General features: G+C 48.1%; 1 protein-coding gene across 2 annotated transcripts; it reads right to left on the bottom strand.

Annotated features, from left to right (window-relative positions):
- Positions 1-1,132: 1,132 nt before the first annotated feature.
- ELMOD3 (ELMO domain containing 3) lies at positions 1,133-26,664 on the bottom strand. Of its 2 annotated transcripts, none has more exons than XM_042932861.1 (12): positions 26,605-26,664; positions 25,234-25,511; positions 20,803-20,880; positions 20,287-20,356; positions 16,275-16,343; positions 15,178-15,266; positions 13,115-13,238; positions 12,740-12,862; positions 11,003-11,133; positions 2,962-3,038; positions 2,565-2,692; positions 1,133-2,088 (listed from the first exon to the last, which is right to left on the bottom strand). In XM_042932861.1, the coding sequence occupies exons 2-12, from the start codon at positions 25,282-25,284 to the stop codon at positions 1,886-1,888; spliced, it is 1,143 nt and encodes a 380-aa protein (XP_042788795.1). In that variant the 5' UTR covers positions 25,285-25,511; positions 26,605-26,664; the 3' UTR covers positions 1,133-1,885. The 2 variants fall into 2 exon arrangements, with proteins under 2 accessions (XP_042788795.1, XP_042788794.1); XM_042932860.1 differs by having other exon boundaries at positions 26,485-26,658.
- Positions 26,665-27,505: the final 841 nt, after the last annotated feature.

The raw sequence follows: 27,505 nt of genomic DNA, 5'->3' as shown, positions 1-27,505 counted from the left end.
CAGACAGCATGTGCAGGGATGATTTGCAAAGGAGAGAGTGAGGGCTGCACCAAATCCATGGCTCCGACGTTTTTAGGGCGGCGAAGCATTTTGTCTCCCATGGAAGGTCTAGGTAGGCCCCTCCCAAGAAAAAAGCACAGGTTAAGACTTTTGCATCCACTTTCAGAGTGTTTCAGCCCCCCCTCACCCTTCCTCAACAGAACCACAACTTAATCCCTGGATTGTGTTGTTGGTAATGTCCCAAGGTCTGAAGCTGAGTGCCCTGGAGAGCATTACACGGGGAGTGACTTGATTATAAAGGACTGCCTCCCCTTCAGCTAGAGGCCCATGCGGACTGCTCCCTGAGCACGCTGCAGCCTGGGCATTCACCACCGGGTCTGCTGAGTTAGGCTTCCGGTCTGAGAGCCAGGGGAAGGAATCTGCAGGAAGGGAACTATGGAACCTGACTCTGAAGTGGGGGCTGAGCTGTAGCCTTTCCGTGTTCCGGCTCCACCAAGCCTAACAAAGCTCCCTGCCACCCCTGCAGGCCAGCTAAGCACCCAGACTGGAGGAAGAAAAGCAGATGAAGGATTAGTTCAGGTCTGGCCAAGATGGTGCTGTGCGAGGCAAACTGCAGAGTCGAGGCATCCTGCTGACAGCAGTGGGGAGGTCCCTGCCGTTTCCTGCCTCGGTGGCTAGCTACCATCCCCACCTCTGTGATGGACCCCAGCTCCAGGGGGTTAGACTTAGTGAGGCCTGCAAGGCCTGGACAGTGGTCTTCAGTGGGTCTACTGGAGGGAGTACAGAGGACAGGAGAGCAGTGTAGTGGGGTCTCAGCTGCCCCCTGCTGCCCAGCGAAGGAAACCCTGGCCTGGAGGAATGGCACAACGGAGCTACGAGCTTCCCCAGAAGCACATATAGGAAAACCTGTGGATGCCTCACAGCAATCTTCACAAGAGCCAGGGCCACCTTGCCCACTGGCTAGAGTGTGCAAGGAGTCTCTGGGCCTGTAAGTACAAATGGATATCTATGCCCTCAGCAGGGGCCTGGCCAGGGCAGAGCACCCTTCTCTCCTGGAGCCCGGGACCGGTGCCGTCACTGGGCTGGAGCACGTGGCTCTACCAGGCTGGAGGAAAACACCTGGGGCCCTTGGCCTAGGACAATTCTTTTATTCAAAAACTGCCAATGTGTGAACCTCCTCCTTCATCCAGGCCAGAAAACCATCCCTGGTGGCAACCGCACACCTTCATGGGGTGGGGTTTGTGCAGTAGTGGGGTGCCCAGCTGGTGGGCAGTGGGGATGGGCGGCAGTGGAGACACTCAGCCGAAAGCCGATTCTGTATCCTCAACAGCGGGGCTGAGGCATGGGGAGATGTGAGGGTGGGGTGAGTGCGAGGCCAGAAACCCCAGAGGGGCCCCATATCAGCCTGGTGGAGGAAGGAGAGGAAGACCTGTTGCTCTGGTTCGTGCTGTCCCCTGTTGGCTGCTGCCACTGCTCCTCCCTTCGAATTCTAGCCACAGGGTCCCTGTCCTGCGGGCACCCGGGGCCTGAGAGCCTGCCGCCCAGGGAGTCAGAATTCTGGCACCTCTGTGTGGGCATATCTTTCGATGTGCAGATATGTAGAACATCCAGGTAGGGCTTTCCCGCCTCATGATCCATTCACTCAGTGGGATTACCTGGAAACCAACTCTAAAGTAGCTCAATTCCAATTATGGCAAGTTCATCGCTCTGGAGGCAGGTCTGTGGGGAATGGGATGAGTCTAACTGTCCCTAATGTCTCACACGGGTGAGGGTCCTTGGATTCGCCAAGGAGGTCCAGCCGGCATGCACTTGGCATAATGCGCCAAGTGCCCTTCCAAAGCCCCCGTGGCCCAGCAGCTGGGTCTTTCTGTCAGCCTCCGGTTGGTCAGATCAGCCGCGTGCCTTTGGATGAATGTGGTGGCAGGTCACACACGCCTGTGAAGGTGAGATCCTTGGAGTGAGAGGCTTGTGGCCCACAGCACTTCTGTGTTCCCAACAATGAGGCCTGTCCCTTTGACACTCCAGCCAGGTAGATTTCCAGGGTCTTGAGCAGCCGCCTCGGGCTCTTCTTGGCCAACACCTCCAAGTCTGGAACAGAGGAATGGAGAACAAAAGGCTTGAGGGGGCTTTGGGCTGCACACCAGTCCAGGCCTAGCAGCTCTGGGGGCACCCCCCAACCCAGACCCTGTGGAGAGAAGGGTGAAAGGGTCCAAGGTGGAGAGCTCTCCAGACAGGGAGGCTGACGGACCAGGGAAGCCACAAGGAACTGCACATTCTACCTTGACCAGGGCAGTCTCGACTTTGAATGGTCAGTCCACCCGATGGACCCAGCTTTTGATTCAGTAAATATGATCTGAGGTCAGAAAGGGAGGAGAGGTGGCAGGCTCCAGAGGGTGGGCTGATGGACACTTTGGGAAGCTGGAGTTTGAGAAAGTGTGAATGGGGGGGAGGGGGGAGGAGGGGGAGCGAACTGTAACCCAAACCAGTCTAGCAACTATCCTGGGGTCCCTGAACCTGGGGACCCTAGGAGTTCAGACCCCCTAGGTCAAGACAAAAGAGCACACCTTTGAGGACAAAGCCGGAGTCTGCGATGGTCTTCTGCTGAGTCCTCCAAACGTGTGCGAGGCGGAGGAAGGTGGCGGCGTAGAAGCTGTTCACCACCGGGATCACCTTTTGCTGCCGGTTGCACTCCCTACAGCACAAGGGCGGGGGGCGGGGGGGGGGGGGTGACCCGCCCCGCAGCAGACAAGCTGACAGCCCGGTGCCTCCTGCCCTCTATTCCCCCAGGGAGCCTTTCCTCAGGCAGCCTTCACCTCAGGGTAGGGTTGGACTCTGCTGGGACTGGACTCTGTTGGGGCTCTGGGAGAGGGGCTGGGAGAATGGGGCAGGGGGTGGGAGGGAACCAGGTTCTGCTGGGTCGCTTTCATCAGCTGGCTGGGGTTGACCAGCGTGGGGACTCACCTGGAGAGACATTCCTCCCTTAAGGCCTGGATTGCGATGCGGGTGATATTCACGGACATCAAACAGAAGGGGAATTGCTGGAATGGAGCGGGCACAGGGTCAGTGGCAGCCCGGCTCTTTACATGTTAGTTTCTACCGTTGCACATACCCAAGGACACCCCCTGAGGGGCACACACAGATCAGTACACTCCTTAGTTGGAAACAAGAGCCAAAGTCTCTTTATTCCATCTGCTTCCCCTAAGAAAAAGCCATTACATTATGATACAGAACTGTGCTGTCCAGTATGGTAGCAAGTAGCCACCAAGAGCGACTTAAATTAGTTAAAAATTAGGGGCACCTGGGTGGCTCAGTCGGCTAAGCGTCCGACTTCAGCTCAAGTCATGACCTCACAGTTTGTGAGTTCCAGCCCCGCATCGGGCTCTCCCAATCTCATCCCATTGAGCTTGGGATTCTCTCTCTCTCTCTCTCTCTCTCTACCCCTGCCCCACTTGTGCTCTCTCTAAATAAGTAAATAAACTTAAAACTTATGTAAATTAGTTAAAAATTAAGCAAAACTAAAAATCCGACTCCTCGGAACACCTGGGTGGCTTAGCTGGTTAAGTGTCCGACTTCGACTCAGGTCATGATCTCATGGTTCATGAGTTTGAGCCCCATATTAAGCTCTATGCTGTCAGCACAGAGCCTGCTTCAGATCCTCTGTCTCCCTCTCTCTCTCTCTGCTCCCCCTGCTGGTTCTCTCTCTTTCAAAATAAACAAACAAACAAACAAACAAACATAAACAAAAATTCAACTCCTTAGTTGAAAAAAAAAAACTGAACTCCTGTGACGCCCGAGGGTCTCAATCAGTGAAGCATCTGATTCTTGATCTCGGCTCAGGTCATGATTTCACAGTTATGAGATGAAGCCCCGAGTGGGGCTCGGCGCTGACAGCGGGGAGCCTGGTTGGAATTCTCTCTCTCCCTCTCCCTCTGCCCCTCCCCTATTCTCTCGCTCTCAAAATAAATAAGTAAACTTAAACATTTTTTGAAAAACAAAACTGAAGTCCTTCGTTCTATTCGTTATATATAGAGTGCTCAGTAGCCATCTGTGCTGAGTAGCTAGCTACTGTATTGAGCAGTGCCAATAAAGAACACTCCCTTCATTGCGGAAAGTTCTATCTGACAGCACTGAACCGTAGAGGGTCTTCTGGCTCCACAAAGATTTTTCTTGGGGTCTTCATGACATCTGGGCTCCAGATCTTGGCCTCGACGCCTGCTGGCTGTGTGTCCTTAGGAAGGCCACCCGAACTCTATGAGACTTAGCTTTCCCGTTTCTTAAAACCAAAAAGGAAATAACATTGAGGACTGCACAGGAAAGAGTTAACGCACCAGACCTGAGACTGCTGTCCTGAGAAAGACCTGCCTGCAAGGGTGGCCTTTGGCTGGCACCTGGGAACTTGGATTTTGGGAGGGTTTCCACCATCCCCTCAGGATGACTCATGTGCCTTAACTGTACAAACAATGTGGTTTATGCTGAATATCTGCTTTTTCTCTGACTCTGGAATTTTGGTGTGTGCTACACAGAGGGTGTGTGCACGACTGCCCCCATAAAACCTTGGGTACTGAATCTCTAGAGAGCTGCCCTGGCTGGCAACATTTCCTGTGCTGCATGATTCGATACTGGAGGAATTAAGTGTTTCCTGTGTGGTTCTACCGGAAGAAGACTCTTGGAAGGAAGCTCACGCCCGATTTCCTGCGGATTTGTCCCACGCACTCCTTCCCTTTGCTGATTTTCCTATTGTTAGACTAAATCATAGCTATCAGTGTGACTATAGGCCAAGTCCTGTGAATCTTCCCAGTCAATCATCGAACCTGGGGGTGGTCCTGGGGACCTTGACAAAAGGGCCATGCTGGGTGGAGTCGAGTCACTATTCATTACAAAAACGTTATGAGATCGGTTTTATTACCTACAGTTCACATTTTCTATTATCTATTCCACAACCTACTCACAGAGTTATCGTCACGAGCAATTAGATCGCATATGCAAAATACTAAGCACAGTGCCGGCCTAAGGAAGTGTTAACAAATGTTCATAATTATCCTTTCCTCAACATGAGTAGCTGAGGTCAGCAGCAATGCATTTATACCTTCATGTATTGCCTACTTAATTACCATATATACTCGTATAAGATTGCTCCCTCCCTAGACTTTTTTCAGTCTAAAAATAAACACGGGAACAAGAATATGGTAGCAACATAATTAACAGAGGATCGAAACCCAGTGTTTGCTCACTCTTGAGAACACTGTTACCGAGCCCACTTACTAAAAAGCAGTGAAAAACTGGAATTCAGATCTAAATGCCTCCTTTTCTTCAGCAGTTCCTTGGCCCCTGACAAGTGTTGCCTAGAGCTAAAATACTACACTGAGGCTGTGTTGAGGAACTGACTGAAAGACAGCGGAGGAAGCTACCTCTTCGCAGGCCTGTCATGTTGGCGGAATGAAACAAGGCATGGAAAGTGCGCGGAAGGCTATTAAAGTGTGTATGTGAGCAAGCATTACCATAAGGTGTTTCCTCGCCTGCCAGCAAGTAGCCCGATGTGCCCTGCACCCCTCGGTGTCTGTGACAGAACCCCTTCTCCGCATGGTGTGGGCTAAACACTTCCATACTGCTGGGATTCGTGGGAGTCTGCCCCCCTACGCCGGCATGTGTACTTTTTTGCCAGTTCCCCTTTAGCAGGATGTACCGTGGGTACGTGGGGCTTTACGTTTCCCCTCAGGAGAGAACAGGACCAGCTGCTGGCAGAGCTTTGGCCCCCAGCTGTTACTCTGATCTCGCACACACCTCCTGGAAAACGGTGTTTTCAAGGTTCATACGGGCTTGAGGTCAAGCTTTACTTTAAAATCTTGGCATTGCTTTTACTTCAAGGAATTTTAAAATAAATCTGGGAGGGACCTTAGAATTGTTTAGGCCAAGCCCCTTATTTCATAGAAGAGCAGGCTAAGGCCCGGAGAGGTTAAGTGACTTACATCATAGCCCCATAATAATACTGCAGATGGAGCCAGGATCTAGCTTCCTGACGCCTATACCAGCCCTCTTATTAGGTTAAACTGCTGTTCCATCTTACTGGCCAACATGCATATTGTGGAGTAAACATAAATCCCCAGGAAGTTCCATAAAGGCCAGCCGGCGAAGGGATGAGAAATGGACTGGTCAAAGCAGTCAGTCTGGGTCCGTGCAGATCAAGTACCCAGTACTCTCTCTCTCATCCTGCTGCTCCCTCTGCCTGGGATGTCCCTCCCATAGACATCTGGATGGCTTGCTCCCTCACCTCCCTCAAGCCTGTCCTTAAAAACAAATGAGGTGTTCGGAGTTGGCAATACCCTCCACCCTGGCATCCATTTTCCTGTAGGCAGCTCTTACAACAGAGCTTTCGTACATCACAAGAAGGGAGACAATGAGGTCAGAGATAACTCATAGGAAATACCAATTAGCCGTGGGACCTTCAGCAAGTCATTTGGTTTCTCTGGGTCTCCATTTCCATGCCTCTAAAATGAGGGGCTGGATTGCTGAGGTATTCCTCAACTTCAAGAGAGGGGACCACGGCATAAGCTACCAGGTACGGTTCTCAAACTTAACCCAGACATTACCTCCCTGCATTGTGAAGACCACAGAACATGCCCACATTCTTACCCTGTGGGGCCCCCGATATATCTCAAGACCAGATACTTGTGAAGTCCCACTCTTGCCTCTTCCAGTGTTTCCTGGAACAGACAGGCATAAGTGAAGCCTTAAAATTTAATGGGTGCTTTTCCTCCCAAAGATACAGAGATAATGAGTAGACATCAGAAATGTAAAACTGCCCCAGGGGCGCGTGGGTGGCTCAGTTGGCTAAGTATCGGACTCTTGATATTGACTCAGGTCATGATCATACAGTTTGCCTCAGGTTCTGTGCTGACAGTGTGGAGCCTGCTTGGGATTCTCTTTCTCTCTCTGTCTCCTCTGCCCCTCCCCGCTCGCTCACACACACACACACACACACACACACTCACTCTCACTCTCTCTCTCCAAATAAATAAATAAACAATTAAAAAAAAAAAAAGAAAGAAAGAAAAAGTGTCCCAGTGGCAGGAACCATATGATAACTTGTTTTGTATTCAAGAAGTTTTAGATTAAAAAAGGGATCCACCTAAGACACACATATACACACACTAAAATAAAATAAATTAAAAATTAAAAAGGCATCTACTTTACTAACAGTTGTGCGTGTGTATGTGTATGTGTGCCCTCATGCACACACAGATATGTATTCAACTGACTTTAAAAACATAAGATGTATTTATTTATGTATTATTACACATAAGATGTATAAAGTGTATTTTTACTCACGGAAATCAATTACATTGAGGGGCACTTGGGTGACTCAGTCTGTTAAGTGTCCGATTCTTGATTTTGGCTCAGGTCATGATCTCACAAACCATGAGATCAAGCCCCGTGTCAGGCTCCACGCTAACAGTGCAGAGCCTGCTTAGGATTCTCTCTCCCTCTCTCTCTGCCCTTCCTTGCTTGCTCTGTCTCAAAATAAATAAACTTCCACAAAAATTTTTTTAAGTTACTTTGATAACAAACACTCACTGAATGGCTAATGTGCTTGGGACTTTACATAGTTTATCTCTAACTTAGAATAATTCTGCAGGGTTGGAATTACTTTCTCATTTGACAAGAAGGAAGAAATTGAGATTCTGAGAACTACAAAACATGGCCAGCCACACTGTTACTGCAACGGTCTGTTTTGGCAACTCAGGCCTGCCCACCTCCAACCCTCTAGGATAAGATGATCTGATGCAAGTGTTGCAGGTCTGATGCTCAGCCACTGTTCTTGGGCTCCCCTCCCTCAGGCAGTACCAAAGCACACCACCTTCCTGCACCAGTGCTGGGACAGGTATACTCGCCTCCGTAGACCTCCCCTATCAGGGCTGGGAGCGAACCTGTAGCACATGTGTGTATTCCAGGCTCTGTCCACAGAGAGGGCCTGGAAGGGTCAGAACTTACTAGCAGTGAGAACACCTGGCCCTCAGCGCTTGCTTTCTAAATGTCATTCTCCAACTAAAAGAGCAAGAGCTCCTTAGAGAAGTGGGTGATTCCAGGCCTGGAAATCATATGGGGAAAATACAAGATGAGACCAGAGCATTTTCTGCAGTCCAGAAAGCTAAATAGCGCTCAGAAAAGGGCACACTGTAAGGGCACAGGTGCCCACCTGAAAGAGCTCCGAAAATGGCCAAAGACCTTGAAATAATGTGAGCAACAAAATAAGTAACGATACTATTGGGTTATAACCCATAGAAAAAGATAAATATCTATATACACTGATATAAAAACAGAGTATTTGCGCAGTCTCAAAGTATCTTCCCCAAGACAGTTACTAATTACAAAGGGGAAAAATAATAACTCTACAGCGTAGAAACCTGGCAGACACCTTAACCACACAATCAAGGTTAACCTTACCAGCAGTAAGACATGTTGGCGTTACGTGCTCCTGACCTGAGGCACAGAGAAGGCCACTGCTCTTTTGTGGTGCTCTTACCAAAAATGCATAACCTCAATATAAAATTTGTATGGCGGAGCGTCTGGGTGGCTCAGTCAGTTGTGTCTGACTCTTGATTTTGGCTCGGGTCATGATCTCACGACTTGTGAGATTGAGCCCCGTGTCAGGCTCTGTGCTGAGCATGGAGCCTGCTTAGGATTCTCTCTCTCCCTCCCTCTCCGCCTCTCCTGCACTTGTGCTCTCTCTCAAAATAAGTGAATGGACACTTCAAAAGTAAAATAAAATTTGTATGGCAGACTGAACCCCCCAACCTTGCTCTTTCTTTTCTATTCCAGTTGATGGCCACTCTATCTTTCCAGTTGCTCAGACTAAAAATCTTTTTTTCTCACACCCATAATCAATCCATCAGAAAAATATGCTGGTTCTACTTTCTTTCTTTTTCTTTCTTTCTTTCTTCCTTTCCTTTTTTTTTTTAAAGCAAACTCTCCCTCCAACCTGGGCCTTGAACTCATAACCCCAAGACCAAGAGTCACATGCCCTTCCAACTGAGCCATCCAGGCACCCCAACTAGCTCTACTTTCTTAAGCCCATACGCTCCAGATCCCATATCCAGAATCTGACTACTTCACAACACCTCCTCTGAAAACACCCATCATCTCTGACTGGATTATAAAAGCCCTCCCTACAGACTATTCTCAACCTAGCCACTGAGAGGATACATTTAAAAATGTTGAGTTGGATCATGTACTCCAGGCTGCTGAAAACCCTCACTTTATTTAGAGTAAAATCAAAAGTCCTCATCATAACCTACCAGGCCCTCTGCCATCTGGTCCCCGTTAGCCGTATGACCTCCCTCCCGACTGTTCTCCTGGGCTCCTTCCACTCCAACTGGTTCCCTACTACCCCTTCACATGCCAGACATACTCCTTCCTCAGCACCTTTGCTCTTGTCACTCCCTCTGCGTGGAGTGTCCTCCCCCAGGTGAAGGGCCAACACCTTCACCTCCTTCAAGGTCTAGTTTAAGTCCCTCCCTCTCATGAGAGCTACCTTGAGCACCCTAACCTTACCCTACTTGTTCTTTCCGCTTAGCACTTACCACCTTTGGGCATACTTGATCATTCATTTACATGTTAGTCTCACTGCCTTGTCTTCTGTGCTAGAAGGATCTTTGCTTTGTTCTCTGATGTATCCCAAGCACTAAGCACAATAAGTAGCATAGGGAATGCTGAATAAAAATTTGTTTCGTGGGGGCCCCAGTCAGTTAAGCTCAGTCAGTGGAGTGTCTGAGTCTTGATTTCGGCTCAGGTCATGATCTCACAGTTTGTGAATTCGAGCCCCGAGTCAAGTTCTTCACTGACAGCACAGAGCCTGCTTAAGATTTTCCCTCTCCCTCTCCCTCTGCCTTTCTCCTGCTCAGTCTCTCTCAAAATAAATACATAAATAAATAAGTAACTTAAAATTTCTTGTATAGTGGATAAATTCCATGTTCCATGCATCTGGCATAGATGAATGGCAGGAAACAGGTCAAATTTATTTTCTAATTCAACTTTTTTTTTAACTTTTTTTTAACGTTTATTTATTTTTGAGACAGAGAGAGACAGAGCATGAACAGGGGAGGGGCAGAGAGAGAGGGAGACACAGAATCTGAAACAGGCTCCAGGCTCTGAGCTGTCAGCACAGAGCCCGACGTGGGGCTTGAACTCACAGACCGTGAGATCATGACCTGAGCCGAAGTCGGATGCTTAACCGACCAAGCCACCCAGGCGCCCCTCAAATTTATTTTCTAAAATGGTGGGATGGGGCACCTGGATGGCTCAGTTCATGGAGCATGCTAGTCTTGATATTGGGGTTGTGAATTCGAGCCCCAAATTGGGGGTAGAGATTATTTAAAAAAAAAATAAACAAAACAAAACAAAACAAAATGGTAGAACTACCACCTTTTACTACCTGGGAAAAACGTGAAACCTAACTCCAAAGAAGGCTTGGACAGACCGAGGGCTACAGGAAGCCACTTCTGGCCTGTCAGTAAGACCATGTGTCTGTCACCTGACCCTCACAGGCAAATCTCCTCCTCTGGGGCACATAAAGGCTAACTCTTCTCCTTTAGGGTCAGGAGAACCTACTAATACTGTTGAAGGGATTTCCTCAGGGAGGACAATGAGTTGACACGTTAATATCACAGCTACCAGCTACGCCTAGTGCTTCCATATACAATCTCATTTAATTTTCCCAACTATCCAGCTGAAGTGTTCGTGATTTCCATTCTATGGATGAAAAAAAACCACGGCTCTGAGGAGTTAAAGCACTTGCTTGAGACATAGGCTAACTAGTGGTAGAGCTCAGATTCCAGCGCAGGTCAGGCTGGCGGGGGAAGCCTGGTCCTGGTTTGGCCCCAGTTGTCCTGAGAGGCTTCAACCACTAGAGACAGCCCCCCGTGAGGCTCTCCTGATAGCTCAGGAGCACCATGCACCCGGATCCTGGGTCCACAGCCCTTTCTCTGGCTTCCCAGCAAAGCCCCACCTGGATATGGTGACGAGACAGGCGGAAAATCTCCTGGGCCATCAGCAAAGTCTTCGAGTCCATCACCAGGTACAGCAGGTGCAGGAGGGCAAGGAAGCCTGCTCCTCTCAGGTCTGTGGCCGGATTCGCTCCTGCAACAGAGATGAGGACATGGAGGGTGACGGCGAGCAATGCCAAATGAAGTCCCTCCTCCCGTGGGCTTCAAGGACTTGATTACCTTTGCTACAGGCCAAGTGGGGAGTCTGGACTTCCATCCCTGCCTGACTGTAACAAGGTACCCCTTAGTTCCACCAAGGTAGTTTCAGCAAACTGGGACCTGGGAGTGAGCCCCCATACCCTTGCGATGTCAATGAAGTCTACATGGGATTCCTGTAATGAGTCATGTAATTTGGTACCTGTGCCCCTCTTAGCCAGTGGCATCAGCGGAGGCCGAACAGGGTGCCTGGGTGGCTCAGTCGGTTCAGTGTCCGACTCTTGGTTTCAGCTCAGGTTATGATTTCACGGTTCCATGAGTGAGTTTGAGCCCCATGAGAGGTTCCGCACTGCCAGCAAGGAACCTGCTTGGGATTCTCTCTGTCTGTCTCTCTCGGGCGCTCTCTCTCTCTGCCCCTCCCCTACTCACGCTGTCTCTGTCTCTCTCAAAATAAATAAATAAACTTAAAGAAAAAAAGAGTATATTTATCTTGATGAGCACTGAGTACTAGATGGAATTGTTGAAACACTATTATTATACACCTGAAACTAATTTATCACCAGCAGGACTACTTTAGAAAATGGCTAAAGGAAGTTCTTGAAAATGAAAGGAAATGATAAAAGAAGAAATCTCAGAATATCAAAAAGGAAGACAGAGCAATGCAAAGAGTAAACATACGGGCAAATACAGCAGACTTTGCTCCTCCTCTTGAGTTTTTAAAATTGTTTGATGGTTAAAACAAAAATCGTAACACTGACATGATTTTCATTGCATATGGAGGAAAATTTTAAGATAATTATATTATAGATGAGGGAGGATAAAGGAATTTAAACATGTTGGCAATGCCAATGGAACAATTAGTTATAGGTACTTAAAATTTCCTATTTATTTTATTTTCAGAGAGAGAGAGAGAGAGAGAGAGCGAGCATGTGCACACACAAGTGGGCAAGGGACAGAGAGACCGGGAAAGAGAATCCCAAGGGCTTGAACCCACGAACCGTGAGATAATGACCTGATCTAAAATCAAGAGCAGGGATGTTTAACTGACTGAGCCACCCAAGTGCCCCTAAAACTTCCTTTTTAAATGAAGACATTTTCCTATTCTATATAAATGTAACTTGATACGATTTTGAAAAAAGAGTTGTATAATCCCAAAACAGCTGAAATCATTTTGTTTCACTCAAAAAATAAAATAGTATAAAGCAAAATTTTTATCTGTGTTAAAGGAATGAGGAAAAAGAAAACACTAGATTCCAAATCCTATCACTCTGATGCTTTCTGTCTCACTTAGAGTAAATGTTTGACAATGGCCTGTAAGGCCACAAGTGATCTTTTCACTTCAGCCACACTCCTTGCCATTTCTCAAGCATAGTGAACATGCTCACCTCAGGGCCTTTGCATTTCCCATACCCTCTTCCTGGAATGCTTCCCCCCAAGATATCCAGTCTCAGGGTGTTGGCATGATAGGAAGAAGACTGTCTGGGCTCTTGCTCTAGTGGTGGAATCAGGGGTCAAGGAAAAGATGAACCATTCCTGTCTCTTACCCTGAAAGCCCAGATCTTCCCAGTGGTCTCCGTAGAGGGCACAGTCAAACTTGGAGCCAGTCAGCTTCTTATAGATGGTCTGGAGGACTCGGCCATGCATTGGGTCTTGGTTATCCAGGCCACCTACCCAAAAACACATCCCACCCCCCCGTCGGATTGCTGGCCTCTGAAGGGATGACTGAAGTGTTTCTCAGAAAATGGTTGACACAAGGTAGATCTGGACTGTACTCGTCACTGTGTTCTCCCACATTTTCATCCCGCGGCTCCCGCTCTCCCCCACAACATGGTACATGAAAGACCTCTGGCTTAGCCTCAATAACAGGTGGGCAAACAGTGTTCTCTGCCTGACCACAGATACAGCACCCGTGCACTCACACTGAGCAATGGTCAGGACCAAGTCCCTTTCTTCACGGAGGCCCTGGTGGAGCTTTGGAGGCCCGAAGAGGCAGTGCCGGAGGGCAGCGAGCCCAGTCCTTCGAATAGTTGGCTGAATTTTTTTCTGGGGAGGAAATCGCAGGCCATGAGCAGAGGGCTGAGTTCACCTGCTTGTTTGTTTATTTATTTATTTTTATTTTTTTATTTTTTTAATTTTAGGGAGAGAGAGGGATAGCATGAGCAGGGGAGAGGGGCAGAGGGAAAGACAGAATCCCAAGCAGGCTCCATGCTCAGTGCAGAGCCCGATGCAGGGCTCGATTCCACATGATCTGAGGGTCATGATCTGAGACGAAATGAAGAGACGGACGCTCAACCAACTGAGCCACCCAGGAGCCCCTCTGAGTTCACCTGCCTTAATAAACTGACCTTTAGGATCAGTACAGGGACTGTTCTTGCAGAAAGAAGTAGCTCCCCCAACGACCTGGCTGAGCTGTGGGCCAGGGAAAGGGGGTCGAAGCTGTGAAACACCTGCTCAATCTCTGGAGACAGGCTCTTCTGGCCCCCAGGATTTTTGTGAGTAGGAAAGAGATATAGGCATTATTAGCCCGTTGTCTGCATTTGCTCCTCCGGGTTTCTCCAGAGCTACCTATTCCACCGACTGCCAAGGAGGCTAGAGATGGCTGACGCGGGGACCCCCGCTTTGGTCTGACAGAAGCCAGGCCAGGTTTCCCGGCAGGGCCGCTTTCCCTTTTGTAGGTCTATCTCTTTCTGGAAAGGACATAAATTATAAAGTCTCGCAGGTCCTCTCAACTTCCAGGGTGAGGGAGCCAGTGGGGAGGCGTGTTTAGTGGGGGCTTTTTTGGAGCCGGATACCTGAGGGGTAGCTGGAGCATTCTGTCCATACCACAACCAGCACAACCAGCACCTCCTAAACCAGGTCGTGCTGACTTATGCCTCAAGGGCCACTGCAGCAGGTATTAGAATTTTCTGGTTTTGGTAGCTTCTGCCTCTCTGGGTCCTAAAAACCAACCTGATTCTTATCTTTGCAGCCTTTCTTTTTTTTTTTTTTTTTTTTTTAACGTTTATTCATTTTTGAGACAGAGAGAGACAGAGCACGAACAGGGGAAGGGCAGAGAGAGAGGGAGACACAGAATCAGAAGCAGACTCCAGGCTCTGAGCCATCAGCCCAGAGCCCGACGCGGGGCTCGAACTCACGGACCGCAAGATCATGACCTGAGCTGAAGTCGGACGCTTAACCGACTGAGCCACCCAGGCACCCCTCTTTGCAGCCTTTCTTAAACCTGGTTTTAGGTTGAAGATCTGCAATCACAATCCTCTAAAATTACTCGTAATCACTCAAGATGCCCCAGAAAGCCCTCGAGCTTTTATTCTCCTCAATGTTTTTAAAATTCTCCTCGGGGCGCCTGGGTGGCTCAGTCGGTTAAGCGTCCGACTTCGGCTCAGGTCACGATCTCGCAGTCCGTGAGTTCGAGCCCCGCGTCGGGCTCTGGGCTGATGGCTCAGAGCCTGGAGCCTGCTTCCGATTCTGTGTCTCCCTCTCTCTCTGCCCCTCCCCCGTTCATGCTCTGTCTCTCTCTGTCTCAAAAATAAAAAACAAACGTTAAAAAAAAATTTTTTTTAAAATAAAATTCTCCTCAATGTTTTAAAATCCTCACATATTTTTAAAATTCTCAAATCACTTCTGGTTCCGAGGGAACAGAAGATTTTCCTACTATGGCCATGGATTACTCAGCTTTCTAGACAGGATGCCTTGCTTCCCTAAGGAGCTATCTAGCATTTGATTCCAGAGGAAGAACAGGGAGCCGCAACACAGACCTCTGTATGACAGGGCCATAAGAACTCTGGGGCACAGTCCCAAAAAGGCCACTGGGGTCCTGTATGAAGCATGGGTCCTTAGCTACCCCTGATTCTGTGCTCTAAGATTTCTTAGGTGAGGTAGGGTCCTCAACTGGAAGCTTCAATCTAGCTTGCCCAGTGTGGGATAGAAACCTGGCCCCTGGGAAGAAGGTGCTTTGCCTGAGACCCCAAAAGTACTTTCATACCTTGAAGGAAGAGAGGTCCACAGTCTGGAAATGCTGCAGGGCTTCATTGAAGGAGATTAGCTGCCCAGGCTGGTCTGAGCTGGCCTGACCTATAGCAAAGGGGAAGACACTCCAGGATTTATAACAGTAGTCATTCCATCGGCGAACATTTACTGAGGGCCCTCTGGTTGTCACCTCTAAGCCAAACGCTGGCCTTCAGTTGCAAACGTCAGATACCTACAGCTAAAACCAATTCTTTTTCAAGGGGCTACCATTATCTGCTGGGCCAGCTCCCTTTTAAGACCAGGCTGTTCAGAGGCTTGCTAGGCTGATCTCTGCAGCTGAGTAGGGACAGATCTGACCTGCGGGGGCGGGGGGGGGGGGGGTGTCCCTAAATTCCACTCATCTGTGAGGAGGCAACTCACTGACTGGAGTAGGTGCCCCTGTGGGAGCATGCCAAGGTCTGTTTAGGGGCCTTTCCTAACTGCTACTTTGCCCCTTCTCACACCCTGTATGTGAATGACCCCCTTTCTGTCCTTTGGTACTGTCCACAGGGAATTAATTATCAGTTAGCAAATATAGGTGATGACTGATACAGTCCATTGTAATGGCTTTTCAGGAGCCCCAGGGAAGCTCAAGCCAGGTATGGGTCCCAGTTCTACCCTCTTATAGCTCCATCCAAACCTGTCAAAAAAGGAAGTGAGACCATTTTCACCCAGCCCTCGGAGCCGTCCAGCAGATGGCTTCAGCCCCTATCTCCAGAGACCTCCCGGTACAGTGAACAACTTTAGGCAGGGACCCTGGCTGCTGGCCTCCATCCTTCTGCCCAATCTCATCACCCTGCAGAAGCTGACCCTGACCAAGGTCCTCCCTGTCTTCTCTCAGGTGTGAGTGGATGGCAGCCCTTTCCCCATGGCATTCGTTCCCATTTCCTCCAGAGGCAGAATGTCATCATCTCTGGATTTGGGAAGATATTTTATTCTATGTCAAAGGGCTAAAATGAAAATGCTCAGTAATTGTCTCCTAATCTCAGAGTCACAAAAATGTTAGCCACACATGTGGATGGCACCCTTCCTAGCAGCTGGGCTGTGTGGAGACAGTGCCGTTCCTGCGGTTACCTGTCTCCGTCCGGATGTTGTCCACAGCTTCCCATTCTTCTTGGGCTCTGAGCACCTCCACACTCACAGCTGTAACAGTGAGAAAGGGAGACCCTCTGAGATCTAGGTATGTCTGGATCGCTGCTGCAGCCCCCGCCTTGGTTGCCTGTCTTGGATCTCATTGCCCTCAGGTACCCTCTCCACACGGCTGCCAGCGTGAACGTTCAAAAAGGCAGCCCCCTTTGATGTCAGCCCCCTGCTCAAAACCCTCCAGGGATTCTCCATAATTCTCAAGATAAAACCCAAACTCTTCAGCACAGCATCTAAATACGTTCACAGTCTGGGTCTCTCTTGCATCTCTAGCTGTCCCGTAGGGCATGCAGAATCCCTCCACACCTCCCACCTTCGGTGCCTCTGCACAGACGGTTCTGCCACCGCAAAGTCAGCACCCCAGTTAACTCTGATGTCGGCCCTCACCCACACACCTTCTTTGACTTCATTAAATCTGGATTGGGAGTCACTCCTCTGTAAACTCCTGACACCCAGTGCTCGTCAGTGCTGGAATGGTCTCTCCCACTACACTGGGAGCTACATGAGGACCGGGTTCTCCAGAACCTAGCTCAGTGCCTGACCCAGGGCAGGTGTTCAACAAATGTTTGCTAAATGAATGAAAGCACTGGAAAAGCAGGAGAAAACAAGCAGCAAGATAGGTTCTCTATAGCCACCACCCAGCCCTTTCTCCAAACCACAGCTGTCACTCTTTAGCCCAGACTGCTGGTGGCACGTCCTGTCGCGGGCTTTTCCTATTTGCGAGAGAGGAAATCAACAAATAATGGAGAAAACAGAGACACTTGAGTCCAAGACCCCAAATCACGACCCCTCCAGCCTCTACCTCCAGTGGTAAAAGTGAGGGGGCAGCTCCTCTCGGCCATGCAGTCTTGACTGAGGATAGTACAGGACAATTAACTGTTTTGAAAATACACTTGCTAATAAAATAAAATCAATAAAATGCTACCAGAAACTCAAACCACTAACAGATATCGAGGAAGAGAGAGCTGCTGGGAAGCCATGGAGGGCTGTTACTGCCAGCACACTCCAGAGCCAAGTGCCGGTGGGCACTTTCCCTCTGCCGCTCCCCAGCGGTGCTTCCGTGGGCGAGGCACGGACTATGTGCCATCACTCACTGCCACAAGGAGGGGCGTGACTCCTTAGCTTCTCAGGGCAGAATGTGGCCCAAAGATGGGTACTCAGTATGTGTCAGCTAGTATTACTGACAGTCCTGGGTTCAGGTCCAGGGGAGCAGTGGGTAGTGGCAGCAGGGGACATGGGTCTGGATTTCTAGGAAATTCAATCTTGCCAGCCCCCGTCTGGAGTGGACTGGGACCCCGAACCTCCGGGCTCCCAAGCTAGATCACTTCACCAGGATACAGTGCCTGACCTTGGATGGTGAAAAAAATAAAATTTCCTTCCAGCATGCTGGACCCCAGGGAGATGCAAAGGAGGGAGAAAGCGGTTGAACAAAGAGAAGAGTGGAGTGGCAGTGGGGACTGCTCATTATGGTGCTGACGAGGGCCTCGTCACCCCTCACCCTCACCAACGCCCAGCTTCACGGACTCTTCACACTACAGGCCCTCGTTCCAAGCAACTTGGTCAACTTTTCACCCCATATACCCTCACCTACCAAGAACTTGCCAGAAGCTTGTGAGTCAGGAGGAGAAACCTCACCAGGAAGGTGTACGAATCTGCTGAGATTGCAGGTTGGTCAACAGGAAATATAAGGTCCCAGCCAGCAACTGCACTCCGGTGCCTAAACACTGGGGACAAATGTCCAAGGCACGCAAGAGCATCTCCTCCCCTTCCTCTTGGAACCAGGGAGACTCCTCCTCCATCCAAAGATGATCCTGACATTAAATACTAATGCCCCCCTCATTAACAGAAAAAAGTGGAGGCAAAACACAAATCTTCAGGATAGAGAATGCAGCTCACATTAGCACAGGTCTTTATCTTTCTTCCTCTTTCAACTGCCTCCTTTATTTGGGCTCTCTTTCACTTACACAGGAAACAGCATTGCTGAGTTAGTAAGCTTGCTTATCTATCTATCTATCTATCTATCTACCTAATTTTTAAAGATTTTATTTTTTCAATGTTTATTTATTTATTTTAAGAAGTTTCTGTCTTTTTAAGTTTATTTATTTTTTAAAATTTATTTTGAGAGAGAGAGAGCACGTGTGCAAGTGGGGGAGGGGCAATGAAAGAGGGAGAATCCCAAGCAGGCTCTGCACTCAGCACAGAGCCCAACACGGACCTGAACTCACAGAACGTGAGATCATGCCCTGACCTGAAATCAAGAGTCGGGCGCTTAACTGACTGAGCCACCCAGGCGCCCCTAAATGTTTATTTTTGAGAGAGAGAGAGGGAGGGGCAGAGAGAGAGGGAGACAGAGGATCTGAAGCAGGCTCCACGCTGACAGCAGAGAGACTGACGTGGGGCTCGAACTCACAAACTGCAAGATCATGACCTAAGTCTAAATCGGACACATAACTGAGCCACCCAGGCGTCCCCAAAATTTTATTTTTTTAAAGTAATCTCTATACGTGAGGCTCGAACTCATGACCTCAAGATCAAGAGTCGCACACTATGTCTGAGCCAGCCAGGTGCCTCATAAGCCTATCAATTTAAATGAGCTGAGAGCAATCTGGAAGAAAAGTGTAATCATTCAATACGATTAAAAATATCTGGCATATAGCTGCCAGTTGTACTGAAATATAAAATATTTTAGCATTTAAAGCAAGATGTCTAATAAATGTTAGGTTTGTCATCACACAGTGAAGATAAAATTCTGTTTTTTTTTAAATGTTTGTTTTTGAGAGAGAGGGAGAGAGGGACAGAGAGAGAGAGAGAGAGAGACAGAGTGTGAGTGGGGGAGGGGCAGAGAGAGAGAAGGAGACACAGAATCCGAAGCAGGCTCTAGGTTCTGAGCTGTCAGCACAGAGCCCGACATGGGGCTCAAACTCACAAACCATGAGATCATGACCTGAGCTGAAGTCAGACGCTTAACCAGCTCAGCCAACTAGGCACCCCAAAATTCTTTTTCTTTTTTAAATGTTTATTTATTTTTAAAAGACAGCACGAGTGGGGCAGGTGCAGAAAGTGGGGGACAGAAGATCCAAAGTGCACTCAAACTCATGAACCACAAGATCAATACCTGAGCCGAAGTCAGATGCTCAACTGACTGAGCCACCCAGGTGCCCCGTTAAAATTCTATTAGAAGAAACTTCATAGATCTCCAAATAGTTTTTCTACATTAGAATATTTTTAGCAAGTCCCATATTTCTGGAGATTATATTTTCAGTTTGCGGAATTTAAAGATGACAATACAATGAGCACTTACTACAGATTTATAGTTTGTGTGCTAAGCACTTTACCTTACTTAGCTCACTTATTCCTTACACAATTCCTGTTACACGGCAATTCTGTCTGATGCACGCCCAGCTTCATAGATGAAGTAAGTAAAGGTTAGAAGGTTAAGAAACGTGGCTCATGATCCTATAGCTGGTGGGCAGAAGCAGCACTTAACCCAGAGACATGGGATTCCAGAATTGGTGTTTCTCAACTATGAGTGGGCATTTCTGTGTCATAAATCAGCAAGCGAAATGAGCTTTAAATATAGTACATGAGAGAATCATAAAGCCGATAAAATAGGATACTTTCTCTAAGGCTTTTCACATGCACTGAAATCATTTTATTGTCACAGTATCCCTCTGAGGATAAAGGAGGCATTGATATCCCCACTGCAGACACAAAGATGATATGACTTGCCTAAAAGTACACAGTAAGCCACGAGCAGAGCTAGATCAGGACTCAAGCCTTTTGACTCCTAATCCAGAGTTGATTCTAATTTTCCTTGAAGAACGATAAATCTATCAAGTTGTATAGGACAAGTAGTGAAAGAAGTACAAATGATGAAGAATAGACGTGGGGAGCTCTGACTTGGGTCCCACCCAGGCTCCAAGGGCCCTGAAGGGGACCTTACCACCTGGCTCCCATCCATTCGCTTCTGCTGTCAGGGCCCGGAGGATGCCATGGTTCTTCAACTCTGAGATCTGTAGGGGCAGCTGACCTTTAGTGTGAGGGCGAATCCACACCCCTCCGTCCACATAACCAATTCCCACCCTTGGAACTGGAGACCAGAAGGATGGGTTGATTAAAGCCAATCTTAAAAGAGAAGCACATGGAAAACTCCCGCTCTGAGGTACAAGTTGCGTGATGTGGGGACAAGCATGTGCTCTCCTTGAAGAGTAAATAAAACTTCACGTCACTCCATTGAGACTGTGGTGTGCCTTTGGTATTCCCACTGCACTTTACAGTCTGCTTCACTAGCGCAATTATCTTACTGGCTAGAGGTTGTTTTGCAAGTTTGTGCCCCACACCTCTGCTCCCAAGTGTGAGTTCCTGGAAGCAAGGTCTGTGCCGTGCTGTGTGCCCGGCACCACAAACTGGCAACAAAAGCCTGTATTGGCAGGAGGTACTGGAGTTGGGTGATACGTACAGGAATTCCTCTGAAAGCCTGAAGAACACTGTTTTCCTTGTCATATGGTGGAGGACACACAGCACACACACTTTCAACCTGGAAGACAAAGCAGGATCAACCTCTTGGGCACATATAGGTCCTCCAAAGTTGACAGCTTAAATGTCACACTTTTTCGCAACACCACACACACAAAAATGGCTGAACTCCCGAGAAGTCAACTACAAGGAACACTGTAAGGGAAAACTTCTGCTTCATCTGGTTTTTTGGTTTTAAAAAAAAATTTTTTTTTAACGTTTATTCATTTTTTGAGAGACAGAGAGAGACAGAGAGTGAGTGGGGGAGGGGCAGAGAGAGAGGGAGACACAGAATCTGAAGCAGGCTCCAGGCTCTGAACTGACAGCACAGAGCCCGATGCAGGGCTCAAACTCGCAAACTGCGAGATCATGACCTGAGCTGAAGCCGGACGCTCAACCAACGGAGCCACCCAGGCGCCCCTGCTTAATCTGGTCTTAAGAAAAACTGCAAAAAGCTTAGTTAATGCTATCTCAGATTTCTTGGCTCCGTGAAACATCTCAGGGCTCTGAGTAAGTAAAGCTCAGTCAGGCAGTTCCCTTACCTTTGGCTAAACCTTGCCCCATCAGAGTGTAAAAAAAACCACTTGACCAACTTTTGCAATTCAGATTACCAATACAGGGCTAATTTTACTAATAATGTTGGAAATAAAATCCTACAAATCAGTTAGGGAAAGAAACCCGACCCAGTAGAAAGACAGGCATGGATATGGACAGCTTACAGAAAAGGAAACACGAATAGTTCTGAAACATACAAAAAAAATGCTCAACCGCACTCATAAGAGAAAGGTCAGGGGCGCGTGGGCGGCTCAGTCAGTTAAGCAACCGACTCTTGATTTCAGCTCAGGTCATGATCTGATGGTTCATGAGCAGAGCTTGCTTGGGATTCTCTTTCCCCCATCTCTCTGTCCCTCCCCTGCTTGTTCTCTTGTTCTCTCTCTCAGAATAAATAAATAAACTTAAAAAAAATATGAGAAATGTCAAATAAAACTACTCTGAGATTGGGGTGCCTGGGTTAAATGTCCGACCTCAGCTCAAGTCATGATCTCACAGTTCATGAGTTCAAGCCCCGCATCAGGCTCTGTACTGACAGCTCAGAGCCTGGAGCCTGCTTCGGATTCTGTCTCTGTCTCTCTGCCCCTCCCCTGCTCGCACATTGTCTCTCTCAAAAATAAATAAACATTGGGGCGCCTGGGTGGCTCAGTCGGTTGAGCGTCCGCCTTCGGCTCCGGTCATGATCTCACAGTCTGTGAGTTCCAGCCCCGCATCAGGCTCTGTGCTGACGGCTCAGAGCCTGGAGCCTGCTTCGGATTCTGTGTCTCCCTCTCTCTCTGCCCGCCCCCCCCCCCCCCCCCCCGCTCATGCTCTGTCTTTCTCTGTCTCAAAAATAAATAAAAACATTAAGAAAAAAATTTTTTTTTAAATAAAAAATAAAAATAAATAAATAAACATTAAAACAAAAAAATTTTTAAAAATCTACTCTGAGATAATATTTTTCACTTATCATATTAGCAAATATCAAAAAGTGTGATAACACACTGTGTCGGCTAGCGAACTAAGTGTTAGAACACTCTGAAGGGTAAACTGTTTCCATCCCTACAGCTTGATAATATCTGACAGAATCAGATACACTTTGTGCATTTTGGGTCTGTAACTGCATTCTAGGAATTTACCCAATAGATATATTTGTCCGTGTGCAAAATGACATGCTTATAGCACTGTTCACAGTAGCACTGTTTGTAATGGCAAAAGGCTAGAAAAACCCCAAATGCCCACTAAAGGACTAGCTAAACAAATGAAAGCACATTAACTCAACGAGATCCAACATAGCCATAAAGAAAATGAATAAGAAAGTACTTTGTGGACAATATGGAACGATCCATGTGATATATCAAGTGAAAAAAGCAAAGGGCAGAGTATATATGCTATTTTACCATGTGTATTTTCAGAAAATACACAAATACATTTGCTTCGCTCTGCTAAGACGTTGTCCAGAATTACACCCAAAGAAGCAGTGACTTGGCCTCCAGAAGAAAACTGGGTGGCCGGGGCACAAGAGTAGAAGGCAGTTTTTTTACTATAGATACATCCTCTGTGCTTTTTGGAGTCTGAACCATGTGAATGTGTTATTTTCTCTAAAATAAATAAAAGAGGGGCGCCTGGGTGGCTCAGTCGGTTAAGTGTCTGACTTTGGCTCAGGTCATGATCTCGCGGTTTGTGAGTTCGAGCCCTGCGTCGGGCTCTGTGCTGACAGCCTGGAGCCTGCAGCCTGCTTCGGATTCTGTTTCCCTCACTCTCTGCCCTCCCCCACTAGCGTTGTCTCTCTCTCTCAAAAATAAATAGACGTTAAACATTTTTTTTAAATAAACACAAGAAACTAATTAAAACTAGTAAAAAAAAAAAATCAGTGCTTTTGTCAAAGCTGCAGAATTCCAGCTTATTCTATTACTCTAATCCTTCTCACATACATTTGCCAACTACTACTCCTTAAACAGAGCTTTGATTCCTTTATGACGAGGACACAGGAATGGCTGCCGAAACACACCATGGCTGAAAAAACTCTTCCGTCGCTGGCCTCATGATGCTCCCTCATGAATTTTTTTTTGACAGCGTTTACTTATTTATTTTTAAAGACAGGAGAGGGGCAGAGAAAGAGGGAGAGAATCTCAAGCAGGTCAGCCCAGCCCCGACACAGGACTCCACCCCATGAACCGTGAGATCATGACCTGGGCCGAAATCAAGAGTCAGCTCCTCAACCAACTGAGCCACACAGGTACTCCGATGCCTTCTCACTGCTATTGCCCACTTCGCCCCTGTGAACACGCTTGCTGTAGTTCCTCTCGCCTCCATCCCTCTGGTTGTGTGGTTTTCCTCCAGAATACGCCCCTACCGCCACCTCTTGTGTCCTCCGGTCCCTTTAAGATCAGTTGCATCTCCTCAAGGTGGCCCGCCTTACCCACTGGGGCCACACTACAAGGGTCTCTCCCCTTCTCTCAGCCCTGCAGCCAGTCCTGTGGGCGGCACAAGCTCCCTGCCAAAGGCCCGTGTGATGAGGAAACAGCTTTTCTGAGTTGCTTCCTCAGGGCTGACAGTACGACGAACCTGCTTACAGCCAGAGTCTGGACATTTAGACAGGAACCCGGGCTTAGGATTCCTGCTACGAGTGCCTGCTTTGCTTTTTCTGGGGCATCTTTGAAAATAATCACTTAGAGTTGAGCCCAAGAGAAGTCAGTGACCTCCACCTTATGAGCAATAGGGGTACTTGCTCATGATCTGGTACTGAGGACCACCCTTACCTCAGCTCCCTGCCCCCTCTGCACATTCACCCCTGCCGCGTTTCTGGGGTCTGTAAGTAGTAAGTCTTGTGACTCCTTCTTTGTGAGTATGCTGAAATTGTACCTAGAGTTTTTTTCTTGTTTTAATGTTTATTTATTTTTGAAAGAGTACAAGTGGGACAAGGGCAGAGAGAGAGGGGGACAGAGGATCTGAAGCAGGCTCCGTGCTGACAGCAGCGAGTCCAATGCAGGGCCTGAATTCACAAACCGTGAGATCATGACCTGATCTGAAGTCAGACATTCAACCGACTGAGCCACCCAGGTGGCCGGTACCTAGAATTTTTACTTCCCCCCAACACAGTCTATCTTTAAATCACACTCTGCTGCTTTGAGTGGAGGAATCTTCTCTTATACTTCTTTCCTGTTTCTGACACCCATTAGCAGAGTATTTGGCACAAAATGCATTCTCAAAAATATGTGATGATTCATTATGCTGAACAACTCCCTGTAGGGATCTGTGTACTCAGGATTCATTTCATCCTTCCTTTCCCTCTCCAATTCAGTCCCTTCCAGTGGCCAAAGGCTTCTCTCTGTAGTAGAGTAGAGAAAACCTTCCTGGACTCCCAAAGCAAAGGCTTTATCCCAGAGGCTAATAAATCCCACAGGGTCCCTGTAAGACCATTTCTGGACAAGGGAGGGAGAAAGGGAGGTAGAGTCAGCTCCCAGACTCACAAGTCATTACCCTGGACTCCGAGTCCTGAGGCTAATCAAGCCAAAGCATATGTGTGGCAAAGGGTCAATACAGTAACAAGCTGATGAGTCACAAATACCTTGGGGGATTCCTCATTGAACTTCTTCTCTCACCCAAGCAAATCCAAAACAAAATCCCATGACCCACTTAGAACATAAGCTACCAGCAAAGGCAACTGACCCAGAGGTGAATGAATAGAAGCTTCTCCTAATAGAACAAAGAACATTATAATGAAAGTTTTCCTGTAACATTTCTAAAGTTCTACATTCTAGTGATATATCCTCTGTGTTACCACTATTAACAATATATCCCCAACCAACACCTTCTTCCCTAAATCGAAGTACTTGCTTACCTGTCCATCTCTTATTTCTTTCTCATGGAAAGAGCAAGAGTTTTCATTCATGATTCAAAGTCATTTGTTAAGTGAGCTTTGTCCTTGGGCTCAGAAAGGAGTTTAATAAGGATTAGAAGTATGGAGAAAGCCTGACACCCAACTGTTCCGCCTTTGCCTTCCTTCTTGGCAGTCATTCAGACTAAGAGTAGGAAAACAGTCCCTGTGTGCCATCACCAGGGTGTGGGAGGTTTCTGCAAGTACTGAAAGAAGTCCCTGAAGTCTCTGAAGTCTCAGCACTGTTAAAAAAAAAAAAAGAAAGAAAGAAAAAAGAAAAAAAAGAAAGCTAGTTTCATCATTCGGTAAAGCCTCTGTTAAGAAAAATTGACTTTAAAAATTTTTAAGCAAGAAACTTATTCTGAATAAATCAGCTGCTTTAGCCAAATCCTAACTCTTACTATCCATGCCACCCGATGACAAGAAGGGGATGGTGTAGGAGTCTGAGGGTTGGATTCTCAAGTGTCCAGAAGGCAGAAGCACTGCTGTTAAGTGGTAGGGTCAGTTCTAACCTGAAGTCACTGGGATTTGGGGGCAACTTATCAAAGGGTGGCATCCCGGTGGGTGGTCTTAGCTGAAATGCTTAGGCTTTGCTTAAGTCTCAGACACGGGTTGGGTCTGGGGGCTTAGAATACTAGGCCTGGTTCCTATGATGATAGAAAATCAAAATCCAACACGTTGCCTTGTCAGTGAACACCAATATGGTACATGTTAGCCAGTGTGGCTAACTCTAAGGCAGTCATCCTACAAGCCCGCCTTGGGAAGGGGGCTGGACAGGCCCATAACCTACCATGGAGGAGCTAGACATCATGGATGCCTGTTACAACAATCTGGATCATAGGTGGGCAGACAGTCCACCACTGACTGACAATCACGCTTCACAGATGTGGGTAACTTAGGAAGGAGGGTGGCCTCTCTTTGAAGTCAGCTCCCCACTGTGGGAACATGATCCGGATTCCCTAAGAACTGGCTGCCAGTAACAAACTAGAATCTTTGCCAAGATGCACTGATTCCTAGCACCAAGAATGGGAATATTTCCTGGCTATTAGGCTGGACGTTTGGGTAACTGTAATTTAGGGGGGAGGACAGTGTTCGGTGGTCATGGTACCTCAGGAATTAGCTCTCTCTCACTGTATCCTCCAGGGTCTCAGCATCTGGTTCCCTTTCCTTTCCCTTCTCCTTGACCTCCATGACACCATATAACAAAACACTCACACATTAGCCAACGCTGGGAAGGTGACAGGCAGGTATGGTAAGAGCGACATCAAGAAGCCTCTTCTGTTTCTGTGTATGAAATGAATCAAGCAGCGTAGAAGTATGACCAGCTTTACACACCTGCTAGTGCCTCAGGTCTGGCTGGAACTCTGGGGGCTTCAACAGGTACAGTTAGTATCTGTATCAGAGATAGAAAAGAGCAAAAATTCTGTCAAATAAGCAAGTAATGCAAGAAGTCACTCCCAGCAACATTAGGCTAGTTCCTTATAGTTGGGCCCAAGGAAATGGCCTTCCTCTAAGGACGGATCCTTTACCAAATTAAGGATTTATGGTGCACCCACTTTAGGCAAGGAGCTACATTAAGGGATATGATTTTCAAACTTCCTGCTGGAGCTTTCACTCTCTGAATAGGTATTTAATACAGAAACTGGGTCCATACGTTAAATACAAATGACCACGTAGGTCTGACAGTCCTTCTTTAATCCTTTCATCAGGCTTGTCACTGGCAGCTCCCCGACCCTCACTACCCCACGGAAGGAGGGTAGGTGCCGTGGGGCCCCAACCTGCGGCTTGGGGCCCGCCGCAGGCAACGCCATCCACTGGGCCGCCGCGGTCGAGGGCGGAACGTTTGGCCATCGCGGGATGGGGGGGGGGCGGCACAGGGCTAGGTGCTCGCCGGCTGTGACTCGCGATCTCAGCAGGAATCTCACTCCATCAAGAAACCCCGCCAGACTGGGGCTGTGTGGATTCCGGACGGAAACCTCCTCGCCACTAGGTACTGAAAACAGGTAAGCAACTTGCCTCGGGTCATTCGGCGAGCCCTCGGCAGAGCGCGGACCAGAACCCAGGCATCCTGGGTCCCGGACGGGATTCTCTCTCGGGCCTGCAGCTCCCAGGCTTGTCTAGGTCCGGGACGACCATCTCCACTTCACGCGTCCTCCGCAGAGTTGGGGGCTCGCGGGCCGCGACCAAGGCTCCCGGGCCTTCCCAGTCTCCGTCAGCCCCCGGCCGCCCCGCGCGT

Source organism: Panthera leo, chromosome A3 (genome assembly GCF_018350215.1).
Source record: "Panthera leo isolate Ple1 chromosome A3, P.leo_Ple1_pat1.1, whole genome shotgun sequence".
Classification (NCBI taxonomy): domain Eukaryota; kingdom Metazoa; phylum Chordata; class Mammalia; order Carnivora; family Felidae; genus Panthera; species Panthera leo.
The sequence above is the reverse complement of the archived record's forward strand: the minus strand, read 5'-3'. Positions and strand labels throughout refer to the sequence as shown.